This window comes from Oncorhynchus mykiss, chromosome 16 (assembly GCF_057628025.1).
Source record: "Oncorhynchus mykiss isolate SJ-2025 chromosome 16, ASM5762802v1, whole genome shotgun sequence".
NCBI classification, from domain to species: Eukaryota; Metazoa; Chordata; class Actinopteri; order Salmoniformes; family Salmonidae; genus Oncorhynchus; species Oncorhynchus mykiss.
The window spans coordinates 71839045-71859092 of record NC_143037.1 but is presented as its reverse complement, the minus strand read 5'-3'; the positions used below and the strand labels follow the sequence as shown (position 1 = coordinate 71859092).

Sequence of the window (20048 nt, the reverse complement as noted above, 5' to 3'; positions counted from 1 at the left end):
TGACAAAGTATAGATGTCTGACTGCAGACATGGTGTATGGTGACCATGTGTTATATGGCTGGGCGATGTGGCCAAAATACAATATCTTTCACATTTGATGGTGTTTGACAGTATTTTAATTATACAAGTTCTAAATATGCTTGATGAGCAGTGTATGGCCCTAAGGTGTCAACACATACTTTCTAAGTTACTTTAAATGGGGCTTTCACCATTCAGATTGTACTTATACTGTTCCAATAAAACTTTAACCAAAAGTTGGAATATAGTGGGGACTGAATACGTTGTTGTTTGACATGACAATGAATGAAAAAGCCAAGGAGGGGTTATTGTGACAGGGTAGGAACCAAAGTGTTGATCAGACTTTCCCCAGTGGATCCTAATTAGATGTTACATTAAATGTTTGCTGTTACTGTAGCTTTGATGTTGCTAACTAATAGTGTAATTATAGAACCCTTGTGGATTTATATTAAGAAGCAATGTGGAAATCAGCATCGTTGTCATGAATATCTGCAGCATTGACCATGCAGACTGTCACTGCGAGTGGTTGTTGTGACTCGTGGTTGTGCCCAAATATGCTCTCCTTGAGTGCCAGGGGGCGGGGCTTGGTGTGTGTGGAAAGAGAGAGGGACAACTCAAGTAGCAAATGTAATAAGTGGCGTAACACATTCAACAAACCAAAACATTGAAATACCATTACACAAGGTAAAGTAAAAACCTAAACCGGTCGGTGCAGCAATACCGGAATATAGTAAAATACGGTATACCGTCCAGCACTGTCGCGCATCTCTCACCTGTCCACAGCCACCATTACTCTGAGAGCTGGTCTCTGACCTGTCCACAGCCACCATTACTCAGAGAGCTGGTCTCTGACCTGTCCACAGCCACCATTACTCTCAGAGAGCTGGTCTCTCACCTGTCCACAGCCACCATTACTCAGAGAGCTGGTCTCTGACCTGTCCACAGCCACCATTACTCTCAGAGAGCTGGTCTCTCACCTGTCCACAGCCACCATTACTCAGAGAGCGGGTCTCTGACCTGTCCACAGCCACCATTACTCAGAGAGCTGGTCTCTGACCTGTCCACAGCCACCATTACTCAGAGAGCTGGTCTCTGACCTGTCCACAGCCACCATTACTCAGAGAGCTGGTCTCTGACCTGTCCACAGCCACCATTACTCAGAGAGCTGGTCTCTGACCTGTCCACAGCCACCATTACTCTCAGAGCTGAGCTGTGTTCGAATAACCATACTGTTACTTAATGAGTATATACTACATACTATTTAGTTCATTTTAGTACACTGTAAACAAACAGTATCCTTTCAGTTGAGCGTACTAGCTCTTCGCCTGTCTACCGGAATTTGATGCTGTTGCTAGGCAAACTATTGCTAGCTAGTTAGCCTAACAAATGACTAGTTAGACATTTTATGACTTCTGTTGTGTTCTTAAATTCAATCTGGAGTGCCAGAGTGCGCTCGTAAATACAGAACGCGTCGCACTCGCAGCGCACACTGGACGCTCTGGCCGACAAGTAGAGTTTATTTGAGTGTTCTGACCTTACAAAGGCAGTCAAGCACACAAGCTAATGTTGGCTAGCTTGCTAGCTATTTCCAGACACAAATGAGACCACTGACCATTTTACTCGCCCTAGCAGAGCTGGTTAGGCAGTTATGTTATCGAGAGCGTTGGTGACTAACTGTGCTACTGGCAACAATTTAATTACGCTTTTTTGCCAACTTTTACTAACACTGGCCATATTCGGGTGTTGAGCGCTCGTAAATTCATTATTCTGCGCTCTGGAATCGGAGTAGATCGCCAGAACGAATTTACGAAAGCACCTGAATGTCACTTGAGAACACACAACAACTATACCATTTAGCTAAGCTAACATGCTGACCAGACAGGACACGTTGTGTGCACGAGCGTCACAAAATACATGTTATTAAATTATTGCTCCCACACTGCTCACGCGCGCCAACAAGCGTCTGCGATGCCAAGGGCTAAAATAGAAGTCCTTTCTATTTCTGACGCAGATCTGACGCAGTCCTGCCCCACGTGCCATCTCCTCATTGGTTTATAGAAGCCCACGTGGGTGATTGAAAGACAAACTGTTTTGCCGGTTGTCGTGGTAATACCATGAAAGTGTAGATGCCAATCACCATATAAGTTCAAAGATTAAAAAGCCTGGAATGAGATGACTAGAAACGATTCGGTTGGCCGTTTTATGTGTGGATTAATTGTCGGAGTAGAGGACCTTGTGCATTTCAGGTAAAATAACAATGTTTATATCCCAGAACAAATTAGCTAGCAACAGCAAGCTAGCTAAATTAGGACAAATTATCTAGCAAGTGCAAGTACAAGCTAACTAGCTAAATTGCCATACATGTTTGTTTAATGCTTTCGACCTGTCCCCAAATGAATGTCATTGGTTCAGAGTTTGTTTTGATATTTTAACCGGCGTGTCGTGATCGCGTTTGGTGTAGGGGGACAAAATACATGTATCCACGATAACGCAGCCGGTTTGGGTTCCGTGTAAGAATGACGAGAATAAGTCAGTAAACGTTGGGTAGTTAGATAGACAGCCAATAGTTAATATTCTGGCAAGTTTGATGTATAATTAGCCAACTAACGTTAGGTAACGTTAGCTAGCTAACATATCGGAAAATACTGCTGTAATGATATGTGGTTCATAAGACCGGCGTAGCTAACAAATTGTCAGCCAACAAAACCTGTAACGTAACTTATTTTGAAAAGTCATTACATTGCTCAACATCTTCTTAACCTTTGTCCTTATTAGTTAAAGCAATGAATTTGTATCCTCTCTCTTTGGACTTTGGCTGCATATTGTCGGCCATTTTCTTCACATCTGAAAACGATGTGAAGCCACGCCCATTTTCTGAAGAATTGCATTTACGGGCCCTAAAGTACGGAAATAGTGTCCTCTGCATGTATACTTCATATTTTGGCGAATTTAGTACGACATCCGGGAACTTTTGGCATACTAAATATATCCATACTATGACCAATAAGCATACTACATACGCAATTTATGTCACAAATAGTAAGGTTAGTATGAGTATTCAAACAGATCTCTGGTCTCTCACCTGTCCACAGCCACCACTACACTCTGAGAACTGGTTTCTCCCACTGACTCCTGGATATGAGCCATCTGCCTCCGGTCTGGACCTCCAACCAGGGTCCCTGCAACAGGAAACACATTTAACACACCCGTCACTTGCCAAACGGCACCCTATCCCCTACATAGTGCACTACTTTTGATCATGGTCCATAGATCCCTGGTCAAAAGTAGTGCACTATTATAGGGAATAGGGTGCACAAACTCTGGTCTTCAAACACCATTTACACAGTCAATGTCCTTGATGTTCAAGAGCCCTGTGAGCCTTACCCAGTCCCAGGGGCATGAACTCCTCTCCCCCGGAAGGGAAGCCCTTGATGCCAGCCTGGCTATCCCGAGCCACTCCAGAGATGTAGCGTGTCTTCACCCCCGTGCCAATCAGCTGGGCCAACTCCAGCTGGCTAATACACCGCAGGATCTGCAGAGAGAGGGTTAGGGCCCCTCTTGATCTGTTTAAAATGTCTCTACCAAGTGCTACACTATATAATATGGGTTTTGATTCCTGACTAACAGAAGAGATGAGAGGCAGGGTTAGAAATGGGAAGGCCAGGTGCTATCTGGGAGAAGCCCTCTGACCTACCTCGTGCCAAGAGTTGCCCAGGTAGTTTCCGTCTGTGTGGGCCACAGTGATAAGGGTCTTGATGGTGTCGATGTTCTTCTGCTTCATCTCAGTGATGCTGGAGCTGGCTGTGAGCAGGGTGAACCGAGCCAAGGCTTGGACGTACGCATCCCTCTCCAACTGCACAGAGAGCCACAGACAGACGGGTAATTCATGTGAAAGATGAACATAAAAGACACAAAACTGTCTCTTCTAGGTTATTTAAAGTTCATGTTAAGTCTAGAACTATGTTTGATGGGGGGGGGGGGGGGGGGGTATTTGGAAAGTCAAGTGTATAAGGCTGTGTTTACACAGGCAGTCCACGAATTGGCAAAAGAGCTGATCTGATTGGTTAAAAAAAACTATTAGTGGAAAAAGATCAGAATTGGGCCGCCTGTGGAAACACAGCCTAAGGTTGCTACATTAGATGTTTTAGAAGAAGCGGAGGTCTAGCTGTGTAGCCAGGGGAGACAACTAACCTGCATACTGAAGATGCATGCAATCCTGACAGCACAGCGGATCCCCTCCAGACACAGAGAAGCCACCTCCTGGTCGTCACAGTCCTGTAGGCCCACGCTGAAAGCTGCCAGGAGAGGGGTCCACGCCAGCTGAAATACACAGGCAGGTAGAGCACACAGGCTTGAATCCTTTCACTTCGTAAAGAACATCGGTCATACACACACACAGGGTGAAGTCATCTTCTGACACAGGTGATAAGTCTGGGCTTTTGCATCTAAACGTCTTGCTCATCTACTCATAGCGGTGCCAGAGGAAGGCACAGAGCATCAAGGACCTCACACCTCCCAGCTGTTCTCTCCCTTACCGTCAGGCAGACATGAGGTCTGATACCAACAGGCTCAGAAACAGTTTCTATCTACAAGCCATCAGAATGCTGAACACTTCAACTGAACTGACCACCTGCTCTGATTCTCCACACCTTAGTACACATGCATTCACACACCTACACAAACACACTGAGTGTACAAAACATTAAGAACACCTTCCTAATGCATTAGCATCGAACAGCCCCTGTGATATGCCAATTCTCAGGGAAGTTAGGAACAAATATACACAGTTAGGAAAGCAAAGGCTAGCTTTTTCAAGCAGGAATTTGCATCCTGTAGCACAAACTCCAAAAAGTTTTGGGACACTAAAGTCCATAGAGAATAAGAACACCTCCTCCCAGCTGCCCACTGCTCTGAGGCTAGGAAACACTGTTACAACCAATAAATCCACAATAATTGAGAACTTCAATAAGCATTTTTCTACGGCTGGCCATGCTTTCCACCGGACTACCCCTACCCCAGTCAAAATTGTGCCTTCCTGTATTACACTTATGCAAAATTAAAAAAAATATATACAGTGGGGCAAAAAAGTATTTAGTCAGCCACCAATTGTGCAAGTTCTCCCACTTAAAAAGATGAGAGGCCTGTAATTTTCATTATAGGTACACTTCAACTATGACAGACAAAATGAGAAAAAAAAATCTGGAAAATCACATTGTAGGATTTTTACTGAATTTATTTGCAAATTATGGTGGAAAATAAGTATTTGGTCAATAACAAAAGTTTCTCAATGTTATATACCCTTTGTTGGTAATGACAGAGGTCAAACGTTTTCTGTAAGTCTTCACAAGGTTTTCACACACTGTTGCTGATACTTTGGCCCATTCCTCCATGCAGATCTCCTCTAGAGCAGTGATGTTTTGGGGCTGTTGCGGGGCAACACAGACTTTCAACTCCCTCCAAAGATTTTCTATGGGGTTGAGATCTGGAGACTGGCTAGGCCACTCCAGGACCTTGAAATGCTTCTTACGAAGCCACTCCTTCGTTGCCCGGGCAGTGTGTTTGGGATCATTGTCATGCTGAAAGACCCAGCCAACGTTTCATCTTCAATGCCCTTGCTGATGGAAGGAGATTTTCACTCAAAATCTCACGATACATGGCCCCATTCATTCTTTCCTTTACACGGATCAGTCGTCCTGGTCCCTTTGCAGAAAAACAGCCCCAAAGCATGATGTTTCCACCCCCATGCTTCACAGTAGGTATGGTGTTCTTTGGATGCAACTCAGCATTCTTTGTCCTCCAAACACGACGAGTTGAGTTTTTACCAAAAAGTTATATTTTGGTTTCATCTGACCATATGACATTCTCCCAATCTTCTTCTGGATCATCCAAATGCTCTCTAGCAAACTTCAGACGGGCCTGGACATTTACTGGCTTAAGCAGGGGGACACGTTTGGCCCTGCAGGATTTGAGTCCCTGGCGGCGTAGTGTGTTACTGATGGTAGGCTTTGTTACTTTGGTCCCAGCTCTCTGCAAGTCATTCACTAGGTCCCCCGTGTGGTTCTGGGATTTTTGCTCACCGTTCTTGTGATCATTTTGACCCCACGGGGTGAGACAGAGGAGCCTCTTAAAAAAGTTACAGGTCTGTGAGAGCCAGAAATCTTGCTTGTTTGTTATTGAACAAATACTTATTTTCCACCATAATTTGCAAATAAATGTATTAAAAATCCTGTCATAGTTAAAGTGTACCTATGATGAAAATTACAGGCCTCTCTCATCTTTTTAAGTGGGAGAACTTGCACAATTGGTGGCTGACTAAATACTTTTTTGCCCCACTGTATATTCTGCCATCGTATTCTTATCTAATAATATTTGTTCATGTATTGTCGAGAAGGAACCTGCAAGTAAGCATTTCATTGGACGATGTATACCATGTGTATCTCCTACATACGACTAATTAAAACGTTCAACTCTTCAGGGTTTTAGGATGGGTATCTGTAAGGCACTTTGTGACAGCTGCTGATGTAAAAAAAAAGGTCTTTATAAAATACATGTGGTTTGATTGAGGCTGGCTGACTCTACCTTGAACATGGGCCGGACGTGCTCCAGATGGGTGGCGCTGAAGAAGGGGGCCTGGGCGTGGCTTACAGCCTCCATCAGGGCCTTGGCTGTCTTCGCCATCTGTTCCATCTCAACGTCATACAGCAGACGACGCTGCTTCTCATTGGCTACGCCTGCAAAGAGAGAGCGCCCACATTATCACAACTAATCTCTAGTGGACAGACAACGTAAAAACATCTGACAAAATGATGTAAAATATTAGTTCTGGGTTGACAGAGTATCACATGACCAACACCTACGTTTCCTAGGCAACCAGTAGGGCTACAATTCCCCCTGGGCAGGTTGGTGTAGGGGTTCAGCTGACACATAATACATACAGGATTAGATAGCTTGTCAGAGAGACGTGCGTTCAGAGAGACGTGCGTTCAGAGAGACGTGCGTTCAGAGAGACGTGCGTTCAGAGAGACGTGACATTGAGGATTCTGCATTGTGATGCATTTACATGACACTACAACATTCTATAGCAGTCATGTTAGAACCCCATTAACATGACACTACAACATTCTATAGCAGTCATGTTAGAACCCCATTAACATGACACTACAACATTCTATAGCAGTCATGTTAGAACCCCATTAACATGACACTACAACATTCTATAACAGTCATGTTAGATCCCCATTAACATGACACTACAACATTCTATAGCAGTCATGTTAGAACCCCATTAACATGACACTACAACATTCTATAGCAGTCATGTTAGAACCCCATTAACATGACACTACAACATTCTATAACAGTCATGTTAGAACCCCATTTACATGACACTACAACATTCTATAACAGTCATGTTAGAACCCCATTAACATGACACTACAACATTCTATAACAGTCATGTTAGAACCCCATTAACATGACACTACAACATTCTATAACAGTCATGTTAGAACCCCATTAACATGACACTACAACATTCTATAACAGTCATGTTAGAACCCAATTTACATGACACTACAACATTCTATAACAGTCATGTTAGAACCCCATTAACATGACACTACGACATTCTATAACAGTCATGTTAGAACCCCATTAACATAACACTACAACATTCTATAACAGTCATGTTAGAGCCCCATTAACATGACACTACGACATTCTATAACAGTCATGTTAGAACCCCATTAACATGACACTACGACATTCTATAACAGTCATGTTAGAACACCATTAACATAACACTACAACATTCTATAACAGTCATGCTAGATCTTCATTAACATGACACTACAACATTCTATAACAGTCATGCTAGATCTTCATTAACATGACACTACAACATTCTATAACAGTCATGATAGAACCCCATTAACATGACACTACAACATTCTATAACAGTCATGCTAGATCTTCATTAACATGACACTACAACATTCTATAACAGTCATGTTAGAACCCCATTTACATGACACTACAACATTCTATAACAGTCATGTTAGAATCCATTAACATGACACTACAACATTCTATAACAGTCATGTTAGAACCCCATTTACATGACACTACAACATTCTATAACAGTCATGTTAGAACCCCATTAACATAACACTACAACATTCTATAACAGTCATGCTAGATCTTCATTAACATGACACTACGACATTCTATAACAGTCATGTTAGAACCCCATTAACATGACACTACAACATTCTATAACAGTCATGTTAGATCTTCATTAACATGACACTACGACATTCTATAACAGTCATGTTAGAACCCCATTAACATGACACTACAACATTCTATAACAGTCATGCTAGATCTTCATTAACATGACACTACGACATTCTATAACAGTCATGATAGAACCCCATTAACATGACACTACAACATTCTATAACAGTCATGCTAGATCTTCATTAACATGACACTACGACATTCTATAACAGTCATGATAGAGCTCCATTAACATAACAAAGGGAATATTTAAAATAATAACTGAAAGTCTAGAATCAGAACAATAATCTAAATGTTGGCTCAACTCTAAATATAATGTCTCTTTGTCATACCATGGCTCCTCTACTTACTGTGCTTGCTAGTCTTGGGTGTGATAGTGTGCTCCTTGCTGTCCTTCATGGCGATCTTCTTGCCAGCGATCTCATGGTATATGGAGGACAGGTACTCCTCAGGCAGGTCTTTACTGTCGTTGATGCCACGGTTCATTCTGATGTACTGTTCCTTGGTCATTTTGTTCTTCACCTGTAACGTAACACAATGGTGGGGACCTCAGTTACTAAAAACAACTGGCCGTAGGTAAGTATGAACAGGCTAAATGACGGTCTGGTCGAGTTCTGGTGGTGGGTTGGGAGTTCAAATCCCGGATGAGCAATGCATGGTAACTTTTTGGTCCTTTGTAGCTCAGTTGGTAAAGCATGTAACTCCAGGGTAGTGGGTTTGATTACCGGGACCACCCATACGTAAAATGTATGTGTAACTGACTAAGTCGCTTCGGATAAAAGTGTCTGCTAAACCTACTCATTCCAGGTAGTTGTTTTTTTACATTGTAGAATAACTGTGAAGACATAAAAACTATGAAATAACACATATGGAATCATGTAGTAACCAAAAAAGTTTTTACAAATCAAAAATATATTTTATATTTGAGATTCGTCAAAGTAGCCTCACTTTGACGAATCTCAAATATTTGCACACTCTAGGCATTCTCTCAACCAGCTTCATGAGGTAGTCACCTGGAATGCATTTCAATTAACAGGTGTGCCTGGAATTTATTTTTCTTAATGCGTTAGAGCAAAAAAGTTGTGTTGTGAAGTCCATATGGCATGAACAGCTCAAATAAGCAAAGAGAAATGACAGTCCATCATTACTTTAAGCCATGGTCAGTCAAAGCTTTCTTTGGTTACTACATGATGAAAAAATAAAGAAAAACCCTTAAATGAGTAGGTGTCCAAACCTTTGACTGGTACTGCATATGTTGTTTAAATTCTTTAAAGACTGACTGGTTGATGTTCCGACCTGTGGACTGTGCGCGTTTGGACACACCTATTCATTCAAGGGTTTTTCTTTATTTTTTCTACATTGTAGAATAATAGTGAAGACATCAAAACTATGAAATAACACATACGGAATCATGTTGTAACCAAAAAAAAGCGCTACACAAATCAAAATATATTTTAATTTCTCAGTTAACGCTAAGCCAGTGTCGTCATAGCGCTTGATGGTTGTTGCGACTGCACTTGAATACATTTTCAACGTTCTTGAAATGTTCCTCATTGGCTGACCTTCATGTCTTAAAGTAATGATGGACTGTCGTTTCTCTTCGGTTATTTGAGCTGTTCTTGCCATAATATGGACTTGGTCTTTTACCAAATAGAGCTTCTGTATACCACCCCTATCCCTTGTCACAACACAACTGATTGGCTCAAATGCATTAAGAAGGAAAGAAATTCCACAAATTAACTTAAGGCACAGCTGTTAATTGAAATGCATTCCAGGTGACTACCTCATGAAGCTGGTTGAGAGAATGCCAAGAGTGTGGAAAGCTGTCATCAAGGCAAAGGGTGGCTATTGGAAGAATCAAATAGTTTATGTCCTCACTATTATTAGTAGGTTTTCTAAAACTTTTGACCGGTAGTGTACATACATAAAACCAGATTGACTGACTGATTGGTTGGTTGGTGTTCTGACCTGTGGACTGTGCAGGTCTGTGGTCAGCATGATGATGGAGAAGGCCAAGACGTAGGCTGTGTCTGCACTGGCAAACTCCCCCTGTCTGCAGGGGCAAGATCATGTGGTGTCACGTCAATGTAACACGGGGGGAGTAACACATCAATATAACACAGGGGGGGGGGGGGGAGTAACACATCAATATAACACAGGGGGGGGGGGGAGGGGAGTAACACATCAATATAACACGGGGGGGAGGGACACATCAATATAACACAGGGGGAGTAACACATCAATATAACACAGGGGGGGAGGGGGGTGACACATCAATATAACACAGGGGGGGAGGGTGACATCAATATAACACAGGGGGGGAGGGTGACACATCAATATAACACAGGGGGGGAGGGGGAGTGACACATCAATATAACACGGGGGGGGGGGGGGGAGTGACACATCAATATAACACAGGGGGGGGGGGGAGTGACACATCAATATAACACGGGGGGGGGGGGGGAGTGACACATCAATATAACACAGGGGGGAGTGACATCAATATAACACAGGGGGGGGGTAACACATCAATGTAACACGGGGGGGAGGGGGGAGTGACACATCAATATAACACAGGGGGAGTAACACATCAATATAACACAGGGGGGGAGTGACACATCAATATAACACAGGGGGGGAGTGACACATCAATATAACACAGGGGGAGTAACACATCAATGTAACACGGGGGGGGGGGGGGAGTAACACATCAATATAACACGGGGGGGAGTAACACATTAATATAACACAGGGGGAGTAACACATCAATGTAACACGGGGGGGGGGAGTAACACATCAATATAACACGGGGGGGAGTAACACATGAATATAACACGGGGGGGAGTAACACATTAATATAACACGGGGGGAGTAACGCATCAATATAACACGGGGGAGTAACACATTAATATAACACGGGGGGGAGTAACACATTAATATAACACGGGGGGGAGTAACACATTAATACAACACGGGGGGGAGTAACACATTAATACAACACGGGGGGGAGGAACACATTAATATAACACAGGGGGAGTAACACATCAATATAACACGGGGGGGGAGTAACATCAATATAACACGGGGGGAGTAACGCATCAATATAACACGGGGGAGTAACATCAATATAACACGGGGGAGTAACACATCAATATAACACGGGGGGGGTAACGCATCAATATAACACGGGGGGGAGTAACGCATCAATATCACACGGGGGGAGTAACGCATCAATATAACACGGGGGGAGTAACGCATCAATATAACACGGGGGGGAGTAGCACATCAATATCACAGACATTAAAGACACACCATCCACACAGTATCTATAACTGAGGACGTTCTTCATGACAGGTTTCCAGGGAGTGTATAAAATCTCAATGCCTCCCCCTGCAGGTAGCCTACAGCCACATTCCTCACCCCTGGTTACACTCCAGGTATCGGGCAGCAAACTTCTCCATGAGCCTGTCAATCTTCTGGGCCTCTCCAGGGAGCCGGAAGCCCTCCAGGAAAGCCCTCAGAGCAGAGACAAAGTCCCGACCACAGAAGTCCAGCTGGTCCACATAGTTGTACATCACCTCCTTGTTGAAACGGATATTCTCCCCCAGGTACTCCCCTACCTGTGTCTATAGAGAGGATAGGAGTTGAGAGAGGAAATAAATAAAAACGTTTATTTAGAGTTTATTTTACTTAACCTTTATATAACCACAGAAGTCCGTTATATACACAACAGCGTTTTACAATGACAACCTATTTTTTTTTTTTTGTACAAAGTAACGGCTGAGCACATCACAAAAACAACCTGCTACATACTCTGGAGGGGATACTGAATCAAAGTTCTCCATGTTTGCCCAGTGATACAAGTTGGGTGAAGGGCTATGAGGTTGTGGTGAGGAGCTCACCGTATCCAAGCGCTCCTCTTGATGCAGGAACTGGGCGATTTCCTCCGCTGTGGTTCCCAGCATGCCTTGGTCTTGTAAGTACTGGACACCTCGCTTGGGCTTTTTGTTGAACCTTGAGAGATGGTGACACAAATAATCTATGGCTACTACAGATATCATTAGATAGGACTCGAGACATCTCCCTGACTGATAGACAGGTACAGAGAACATCTCCCTGACTGATAGACAGGTACAGAGAACATCAGAGGGGAGGACAGTGACTCACAGCTCAATGCCGTGCTCAATGACGTCCTTTTGTTGTTTGATGACCTCATACTGTTCTGGGTGGTCAGGCTGGGAGGACTGGACACTAGATGACATGGTGGAGTCCAGAGAGCTGACGCTGCCTCTACGAGACGTCGTCTGGTCAGGAAGCTTGCGCTCCGCACCGTCACCATCCGACGGCTGCTCCTGGCCTGGGTCACACACACACACACACAGCAGGGTCAAGACACACCCACCTAGTTGTTCACAGCTAGACACACACACAGCTCATTATACTCACCGAGGTTGGCCTGCAGGTTGGGGTTGACATACATGTCTCTGCTCCACTCCACCATGCATTTCAGAATGGACACCAGACACTCCAGGCCCTTCTTACGCAGACTCAGCTCCTGGAAAATACAGTACCAGTCAAAAGATTGGACACACCTACTCATGCAAGGGTTTATCTTCATTATTTTTAAGATTTTCTACATTGCAGAATAATAGTGAAGACATCAAAACTATTAAATAACACATATGGAATCATGCAGTAACCAAAAAAAAGTGTTAAACAAATCCAAATATATTTTAGATTCTTCAAAGTAGCCACCCTTTGGCTTGATGACAGCTTTCCACACTCTTGGCATTCTCTCAACGAGCTTCCTGAGGTAGTCACCTTGGATGCTTTTCCAACAGTCTTGAAAGACTTCCCACTTATGCTGAGCACTTGTTGGCTGCTTTTCCTTCACTCTGCTGTCCAATTCATCCCAAACCATCTCAATTGGGTTGAGGTCGGGTGATTGTCACTCTCCTTCTTGGTCAAATAGCCCTTACACAGCCTGGAGGTGTGTTGGGTCAGTGTCCTGTTGAAAAACAAATGATCGTCCCACCAAGCCCAAACCAGATGGGATGGCGTATCACTGCAGAATGCGGTGGTAGCCATGCTGGTTAAGTGTGCCTTGAATTCTAAATAAATCACTGACAGTGTCACCAGCAAAGCCTCCCACACCATCACACCTCCCCCTCCATGCTTCACGGCGAGAACCACACATGCGGAGATCATCCGTTCACCTACTCGGCATCTCACAATGCCATGACCATCGGAACCAAAAATCTCAAATTTGGACTCGGAGCAAAGGACAGATGTCCAATGTCCATTGTGTTTCTTGGCCAAAGCTGTCTCTTCTTCTTCGTGTCCTTTAGTAGTAGTTTCACAAATTAACTTTTTATTTATTTATTTTACCTTTATTTAACTAGGCAAGTCAGTTAAGAACAAATTCTTATTTTCAATGACTGCCTAGGTTCCTTCCTGCCTAGTTAAATAAAGGTAAAATAAGGTAAAATAGGTTCCTAGGCAGTCATTGAAAATAAGAATTTGTTCTTAACTGCCTGTTCAGGGGCAGAATGACAGATTTGTACCTTGTCAGCTCGGGGGTTTGAACTTGCAACCTTCCGGTTATTAGTCCAACGCTCTAACCACTAGGCTACCCTGCCGCCCCATTAACAAGGCACACGTGTTAATTGAAAAGCATTCCAGGTGACCTCATGAAGCTGGTTGAGAGGATGCCAAGAGTGTGGAAAGCTGTCATCAAGCCAAAGGGTGGCTACTTTGAAGAATCTAAAATATGAACTATATTTTTATTTGTTTAAAACTTTTTTTGGTAACTACATGATTCCATGTGTTATTTCATAGTTTGTAGAACAACTGTGAAGACATCAAATTAGAAGTAAGAAAAGAAAAACCCTTGAATGAGTAGCTGTGTTCAAACTTTTAACTGGTACTGTATTTCTCCTGTTAATGGTCGGTGACATCAAATACAGAGCTCAAACACACAGAAACAGATGAATGACTGAAAATCCAACCATGATTTGGTATATATTTGTATAACTCTGTGTAAATCCCTCTGTCTGTATTCTGTCTCTAAATGTTGTCTATCACTAGCAGCACCATACCACCAGGTCACATTCTGACTGTCAAGGTACTTGGCGAATAAAAGTGATTCTAATTCTGACCATATTTGGTAGGTAACTACTGACAGGTCAGTGTGAGGTACCTGTAGAGGGGTCATCCCCAGCTCCTGGCCACTCCTTCCCATGGCAATCTTAGACAGGTCATTCACCAGACGCTCAAAGATGTTGGCAGCGTTCAGGTCACAGTCGTAGTTCACATAGATATCCACCACACACTGAGCATCTGGGGTGAAGGGTTTGAAGAGGGGGAGATTAAACTGAGACAGGTCTCAATGAGGGATGAGTGGTATATGGTACATAACACAGCAGCATGTGTTTTTACTTGAGGGGGACATTAAACTGAGACAGGTCTCACTGAGGGTTGAGTGGTATATGGTACATAACACAGCAGCATGTGTTTTTACTTGAGGGGGAGATTAAACTGAGACAGGTCTCACTGAGGGTTGAGTGGTAAATGGTACATAACACAGCAGCATGTGTTTTTACTTGAGGGGGACATTAAACTGAGACAGGTCTCACTGAGGGTTGAGTGGTAAATGGTACATAACACAGCAGCATGTGTTTTTACTTGAGGGGGACATTAAACTGAGACAGGTCTCACTGAGGGTTGAGTGGTAAATGGTACATAACACAGCAGCATGTGTTTTTACTTGAGGGGGAGATTAAACTGAGACAGGTCTCACTGAGGGTTGAGTGGTAAATGGTACATAACACAACAGCATGTGTTTTTACTTGAGGGGGAGATTAAACTGAGACAGGTCTCAATGAGGGTTGAGTGGTAAATGGTACATAACACAGCAGCATGTGTTTTTACTTGAGGGGGACATTAAACTGAGACAGGTCTCACTGAGGGTTGAGTGGTAAATGGTACATAACACAACAGCATGTGTTTTTACTTGAGGGGGACATTAAACTGAGACAGGTCTCACTGAGGGTTGAGTGGTAAATGGTACATAACACAGCAGCATGTGTTTTTACTTGAGGGGGAGATTAAACTGAGACAGGTCTCACTGAGGGTTGAGTGGTAAATGGTACATAACACAACAGCATGTGTTTTTACTTGAGGGGGAGATTAAACTGAGACAGGTCTCAATGAGGGTTGAGTGGTAAATGGTACATAACACAGCAGCATGTGTTTTTACTTGAGGGGGAGATTAAACTGAGACAGGTCTCAATGAGGGTTGAGTGGTAAATGGTACATAACACAGCAGCATGTGTTTTTACTTGCACATATCCGTGTCAGGGTTTGAATGACCATCCACTTGTGTTCAAAGGAGCTGGATGACGTTTCCAGGATGGTCAGGAAAATCTCCCTGAAGAACACCTGAGTTCCAGAGAGTGAGGGGAGGAAGGAGAGAGTGAGGGGAGGAGAGAGTGAGGGAGGAGAGAGTGAGAGGGAGGAGAGAGTGAGGGAGAGAGTGAGGGAGGGAGGGAGGGAGGGAGGGAGGGAGGGAGGGAGGGAGGGAGGGAGGGAGGGAGGGAGGGAGGGAGGGAGGGAGGGAGGGAGGGAGGAGAGAAGAGAGAGTGGGGAGAGAAGAGAGAGTGGGGAGAGAGTGAGGGAGGGAGGAGAGAGGAGAGAGTGGGGAGAGAGTGAGGGAGGGAGGGAGGGAGGGAGGGAGGGAGGGAGGGAGGGAGGGAGGGAGGGAGGGGAGAGGGAGGGAGGGGAGAGGGAGGGAGGGGAGAGGGAGGGAGGGGAGAGGGAGGGAGGGAGGGAGGGAGGGGAGAGGGAGGGAGGGGAGAGGGAGGGAGGGGAGAGGGAGGGAGGGAGGAGAGAAGAGAGAGTGGGGAGAGAAGAGAGAGTGGGGAGAGAGTGAGGGAGGGAGGAGAGAGGAGAGAGTGGGGAGAGAAGAGAGAGTGGGGAGAGAGTGAGGGAGGGAGGAGAGAGGAGAGAGTGGGGAGAGAGTGAGGGAGGGAGGGAGGGAGAGAGTGGGGAGAGAGTGAGGGAGGGAGGGAGGGAGGGAGGGAGGGAGGGAGGGAGGGAGGGAGGGAGGGAGGGAGGGAGGGAGGGAGGGAGGGAGGGAGGGGAGAGGGAGGGAGGGGAGAGGGAGGGAGGGGAGAGGGAGGGAGGGAGGGAGGGAGGGGAGAGGGAGGGAGGGGAGAGGGAGGGAGGGGAGAGGGAGGGAGGGGAGAGGGAGGGAGGGAGGAGAGAAGAGAGAGTGGGGAGAGAAGAGAGAGTGGGGAGAGAGTGAGGGAGGGAGGAGAGAGGAGAGAGTGGGGAGAGAAGAGAGAGTGGGGAGAGAGTGAGGGAGGGAGGAGAGAGGAGAGAGTGGGGAGAGAGTGAGGGAGGGAGGGAGGGAGGGAGAGAGTGGGGAGAGAGTGAGGGAGGGAGGAGAGAGGAGAGAGTGGGGAGAGAGTGAGGGAGGGAGGGAGGGAGGGAGGGAGGGAGGGAGGGAGGGAGGGGAGAGGGAGGGAGGGGAGAGGGAGGGAGGGGAGAGGGAGGGAGGGGAGAGGGAGGGAGGGAGGAGAGAAGAGAGAGTGGGGAGAGAAGAGAGAGTGGGGAGAGAGTGAGGGAGGGAGGAGAGAGGAGAGAGTGGGGAGAGAGTGAGGGAGGGAGGAGAGAGTGAGGGAGGGAGGAGAGAAGAGAGAGTGGGGAGAGAAGAGAGAGTGGGGAGAGAGTGAGGGAGGGAGGAGAGAGGAGAGAGTGGGGAGAGAGTGAGGGAGGGAGGAGAGAGGAGAGAGTGGGGAGAGAGTGAGGGGTGGAAAGATGGTAGATAGTCGCATCATTTATTTTCATTCCCTGTTGCCTATTCTGAACTGAATGACAGGACTCTAAATAAAATCCCAGATTAAACCTCTATTTAAGTCCTGCATTTCACACCTCAATCTGCATCTTGAGGTGGACTTTGAAGTGAGAGAGCAGGGTGAGGAAGATGGCGAGGGAGAGCTCGAACACCTCTGGCACAGAGGAGACACCGTTCTTCGAGAGGGCCACACACAGGTACTGCTTGATGGCGTTGACAAACATCTCGTGGGAGCGGAAGACAGGCCCCGCCCCCTGGAGCACAGACAGCAGCAGCTGCAGGGACACCACCTTGGAGCGCAGCTCATGAGACCTGAGGGCGAGAGAGAGAGGGCGAGAGAGAGAGGGCGAGAGAGAGAGGGCGAGAGAGAGAGGGCGAGAGAGAGAGGGCGAGAGAGAGAGGGCGAGAGAGAGAGAGAGAGGGAGAGAGAGAGAGGGAGAGAGGGCGAGAGAGAGGGCGAGAGAGAGAGAGGGAGAGGTTAAAAAACAGTGGAGAGTAAGAGGGGAAAGAAGACGTTGGATAAAGGAGAGATGAAGGACAAACACATGGGAAAAAGCCAGAGGAGGTGGGGGGTGTAAATATTCAACAGTGAAGTTAGTATATGAATGTCTTGTACAGTCTATAGCCTCAGTTGAATATAGGCATTTAGGTTTAAACTAGAACACCCCTCTTATGTTTAGAAGCAGTGATCAGGCTCAGCATTAGTCTATTCAGACTCCCAGTCTCAGAGTTTGACATTAGAGACACTGAAGACACTCCAGAAAACCTCAGGATCTTTAAACACTCTAGTTATATCAAGTAAGTGACAGCTAGTGATATAGTCCTCTATTGGGGCCTGGTGGTCTTCTGTAGCTTAGCTAGTAACGCTTGAAGCTTGCAACACCAGGATAGTTGGTTCAATTCCCGGGACCACCCGTACACAGAATGTATACATGCACACATGACTTAAGTCGCTTATGGGTAAAACAAGTCTGCTAAATGACATTATTGTGAACAGAAAGCAGAAAAATGTGGACTTGGTTTAGGTGATGAGATGAAGGGAAAGGTGAAGTTGTGGGTGTGAACTGAGCGGGGAACCGAGGGTTGAAGGGCTAGTGGATGATGAGCTGAAGGGCTAGTGGATGATGGGCTGAAGGGCTAGTGGATGATGTCTCACTTTGGGTCAGGGGATCCGTCCGCCAGCGGCTTCATGGACAGTTTGCAGAGGGAGCGGAAGACCAGGAAGGCGTCTTTCTGCAGGATGTGTGAGAAACCAACAGCGTTCTGGACACCCTGCATGGACTCTAAATCCTAAAAGACACGACGAGAAAAAAAACTAAAAAACTAAAAACAGAACAGCTTTAAAATGTACCATGCAATTGTCAATAGATAACTAAAACTGAGCATAACTATGTATAATTAATTAAGGGTAAAAAATCATCAGGAATCACAGTTCCCATTAAAACTTTTGATGTGACACATCCTCATTCCAAGATAAGAGATCACTCACCAAGATGTCTGTAGAGGACACGGAACCATGGTCACCCATAATGCCATTCATCTGGTTCCTAACTGTCCTGGGTGTAGGGGGCATCAGATCAGGGTGCTCTGGTGGTATGTGTGGGGGATGGTCCCCTGCTGTGTGGAGGGGTGGAACAGACCAGTCAGATATAAAACACATTTGATTGTAAGGCCTTTTCTACATCAGCAGATGTTACAAAGCGCTTTTCCAGCCTAAAACCCCAAACAGCAAGCAATGCAGAAGCACAATGGCCTGGAAAAACTACAAGGCAGGAACCTTGACACAGGTGTGTAAATGACAGGCAAGCCCTGAATAACAAACTGTCCACTCACTCCGATCACAACCAATTACTGACCTTGTGCAGTTTGGGTCTGTGGTTCTGGTTCTGCGGCCACGTCCTCCGCCACATCAGTCGTTGGTTGCTCTGTTGGCTTTGAATCGACCTGACCTACTCCCGATGTCCCCCTCTCCCCTAATTCTGATCCCCCTCCCCCTTCCTCTACTGACTGTGTTACTGCTGGTGGTGTTTCTGGAAGTGGATCATTAAAAACTATTGATGAGGAAAAAGACCAAGTGTCAAATTAATGAGGATGATGTGAGCTTCAGAAATGTCTTACAATAAAATCATGATCTATGGCAGCCAACCCTGTTCCTGGAGAGCGACACTCCTGTAGGTTTTCACTCCAACCCTGTTCCTGGAGAGCGACACTCCTGTAGGTTCACTCCAACCCTGTTCCTGGAGAGCGACACTCCTGTAGGTTTTCACTCCAACCCCGTTCCCGGAGAACTACCCTCCTGTAGGTTCTCACTCCAACCCCGTTCCCGGAGAACTACCCTCCTGTAGGTTCTCACTCCAACCCCGTTCCCGGAGAACTACCCTCCTGTAGGTTCTCACTCCAACCCCGTTCCCGGAGAACTACACTCCTGTAGGTTTTCACTCCAACCCTGTTCCTGGAGAGCGACACTCCTGTAGGTTTTCACTCCAACCCCGTTCCCGGAGAACTACACTCCTGTAGGTTTTCACTCCAACCCTGTTCCTGGAGAGCGACACTCCTGTAGGTTTTCACTCCAACCCCGTTCCCGGAGAACTACCCTCCTGTAGGTTCTCACTCCAACCCCGTTCCCGGAGAACTACCCTCCTGTAGGTTCTCACTCCAACCCCGTTCCCGGAGAACTACCCTCCTGTAGGTTCTCACTCCAACCCCGTTCCCGGAGAACTACCCTCCTGTAGGTTCTCACTCCGTTCCCGGAGAACTACCCTCCTGTAGGTTCTCACTCCAACCCCGTTCCCGGAGAACTACCCTCCTGTAGGTTCTCACTCCAACCCCGTTCCCGGAGAACTACCCTCCTGTAGGTTCTCACTCCAACCCTGTT

At 45.8% G+C, this 20048-nt stretch overlaps 1 protein-coding gene across 4 annotated transcripts in view; it reads right to left on the bottom strand.

The window, feature by feature from the left end:
- LOC110491169 (brefeldin A-inhibited guanine nucleotide-exchange protein 2) overlaps positions 1-20048 on the bottom strand; it is a 47106-nt gene that overhangs the window by 13207 nt on the left and 13851 nt on the right. The window contains exons 7-23 of one of the 4 annotated variants that reach the window (XM_036947653.2): positions 19030-19224; positions 18663-18790; positions 18330-18463; positions 17251-17485; positions 15657-15756; positions 14516-14655; positions 12763-12871; positions 12484-12673; positions 12219-12330; positions 11737-11942; positions 10285-10369; positions 8667-8838; positions 6598-6749; positions 4210-4338; positions 3713-3871; positions 3403-3550; positions 3101-3197 (exon numbers count right to left, since the gene is read on the bottom strand). In XM_036947653.2, the coding sequence (XP_036803548.2) occupies positions 3101-3197; positions 3403-3550; positions 3713-3871; positions 4210-4338; positions 6598-6749; positions 8667-8838; positions 10285-10369; positions 11737-11942; positions 12219-12330; positions 12484-12673; positions 12763-12871; positions 14516-14655; positions 15657-15756; positions 17251-17485; positions 18330-18463; positions 18663-18790; positions 19030-19224 (2491 nt within the window). The remainder of the gene's footprint in view (positions 1-3100; positions 3198-3402; positions 3551-3712; positions 3872-4209; positions 4339-6597; positions 6750-8666; positions 8839-10284; positions 10370-11736; positions 11943-12218; positions 12331-12483; positions 12674-12762; positions 12872-14515; positions 14656-15656; positions 15757-17250; positions 17486-18329; positions 18464-18662; positions 18791-19029; positions 19225-20048) is intronic. The other 3 variants (XM_036947655.2, XM_090203884.1, XM_036947654.2) reach the window with 3 other exon arrangements.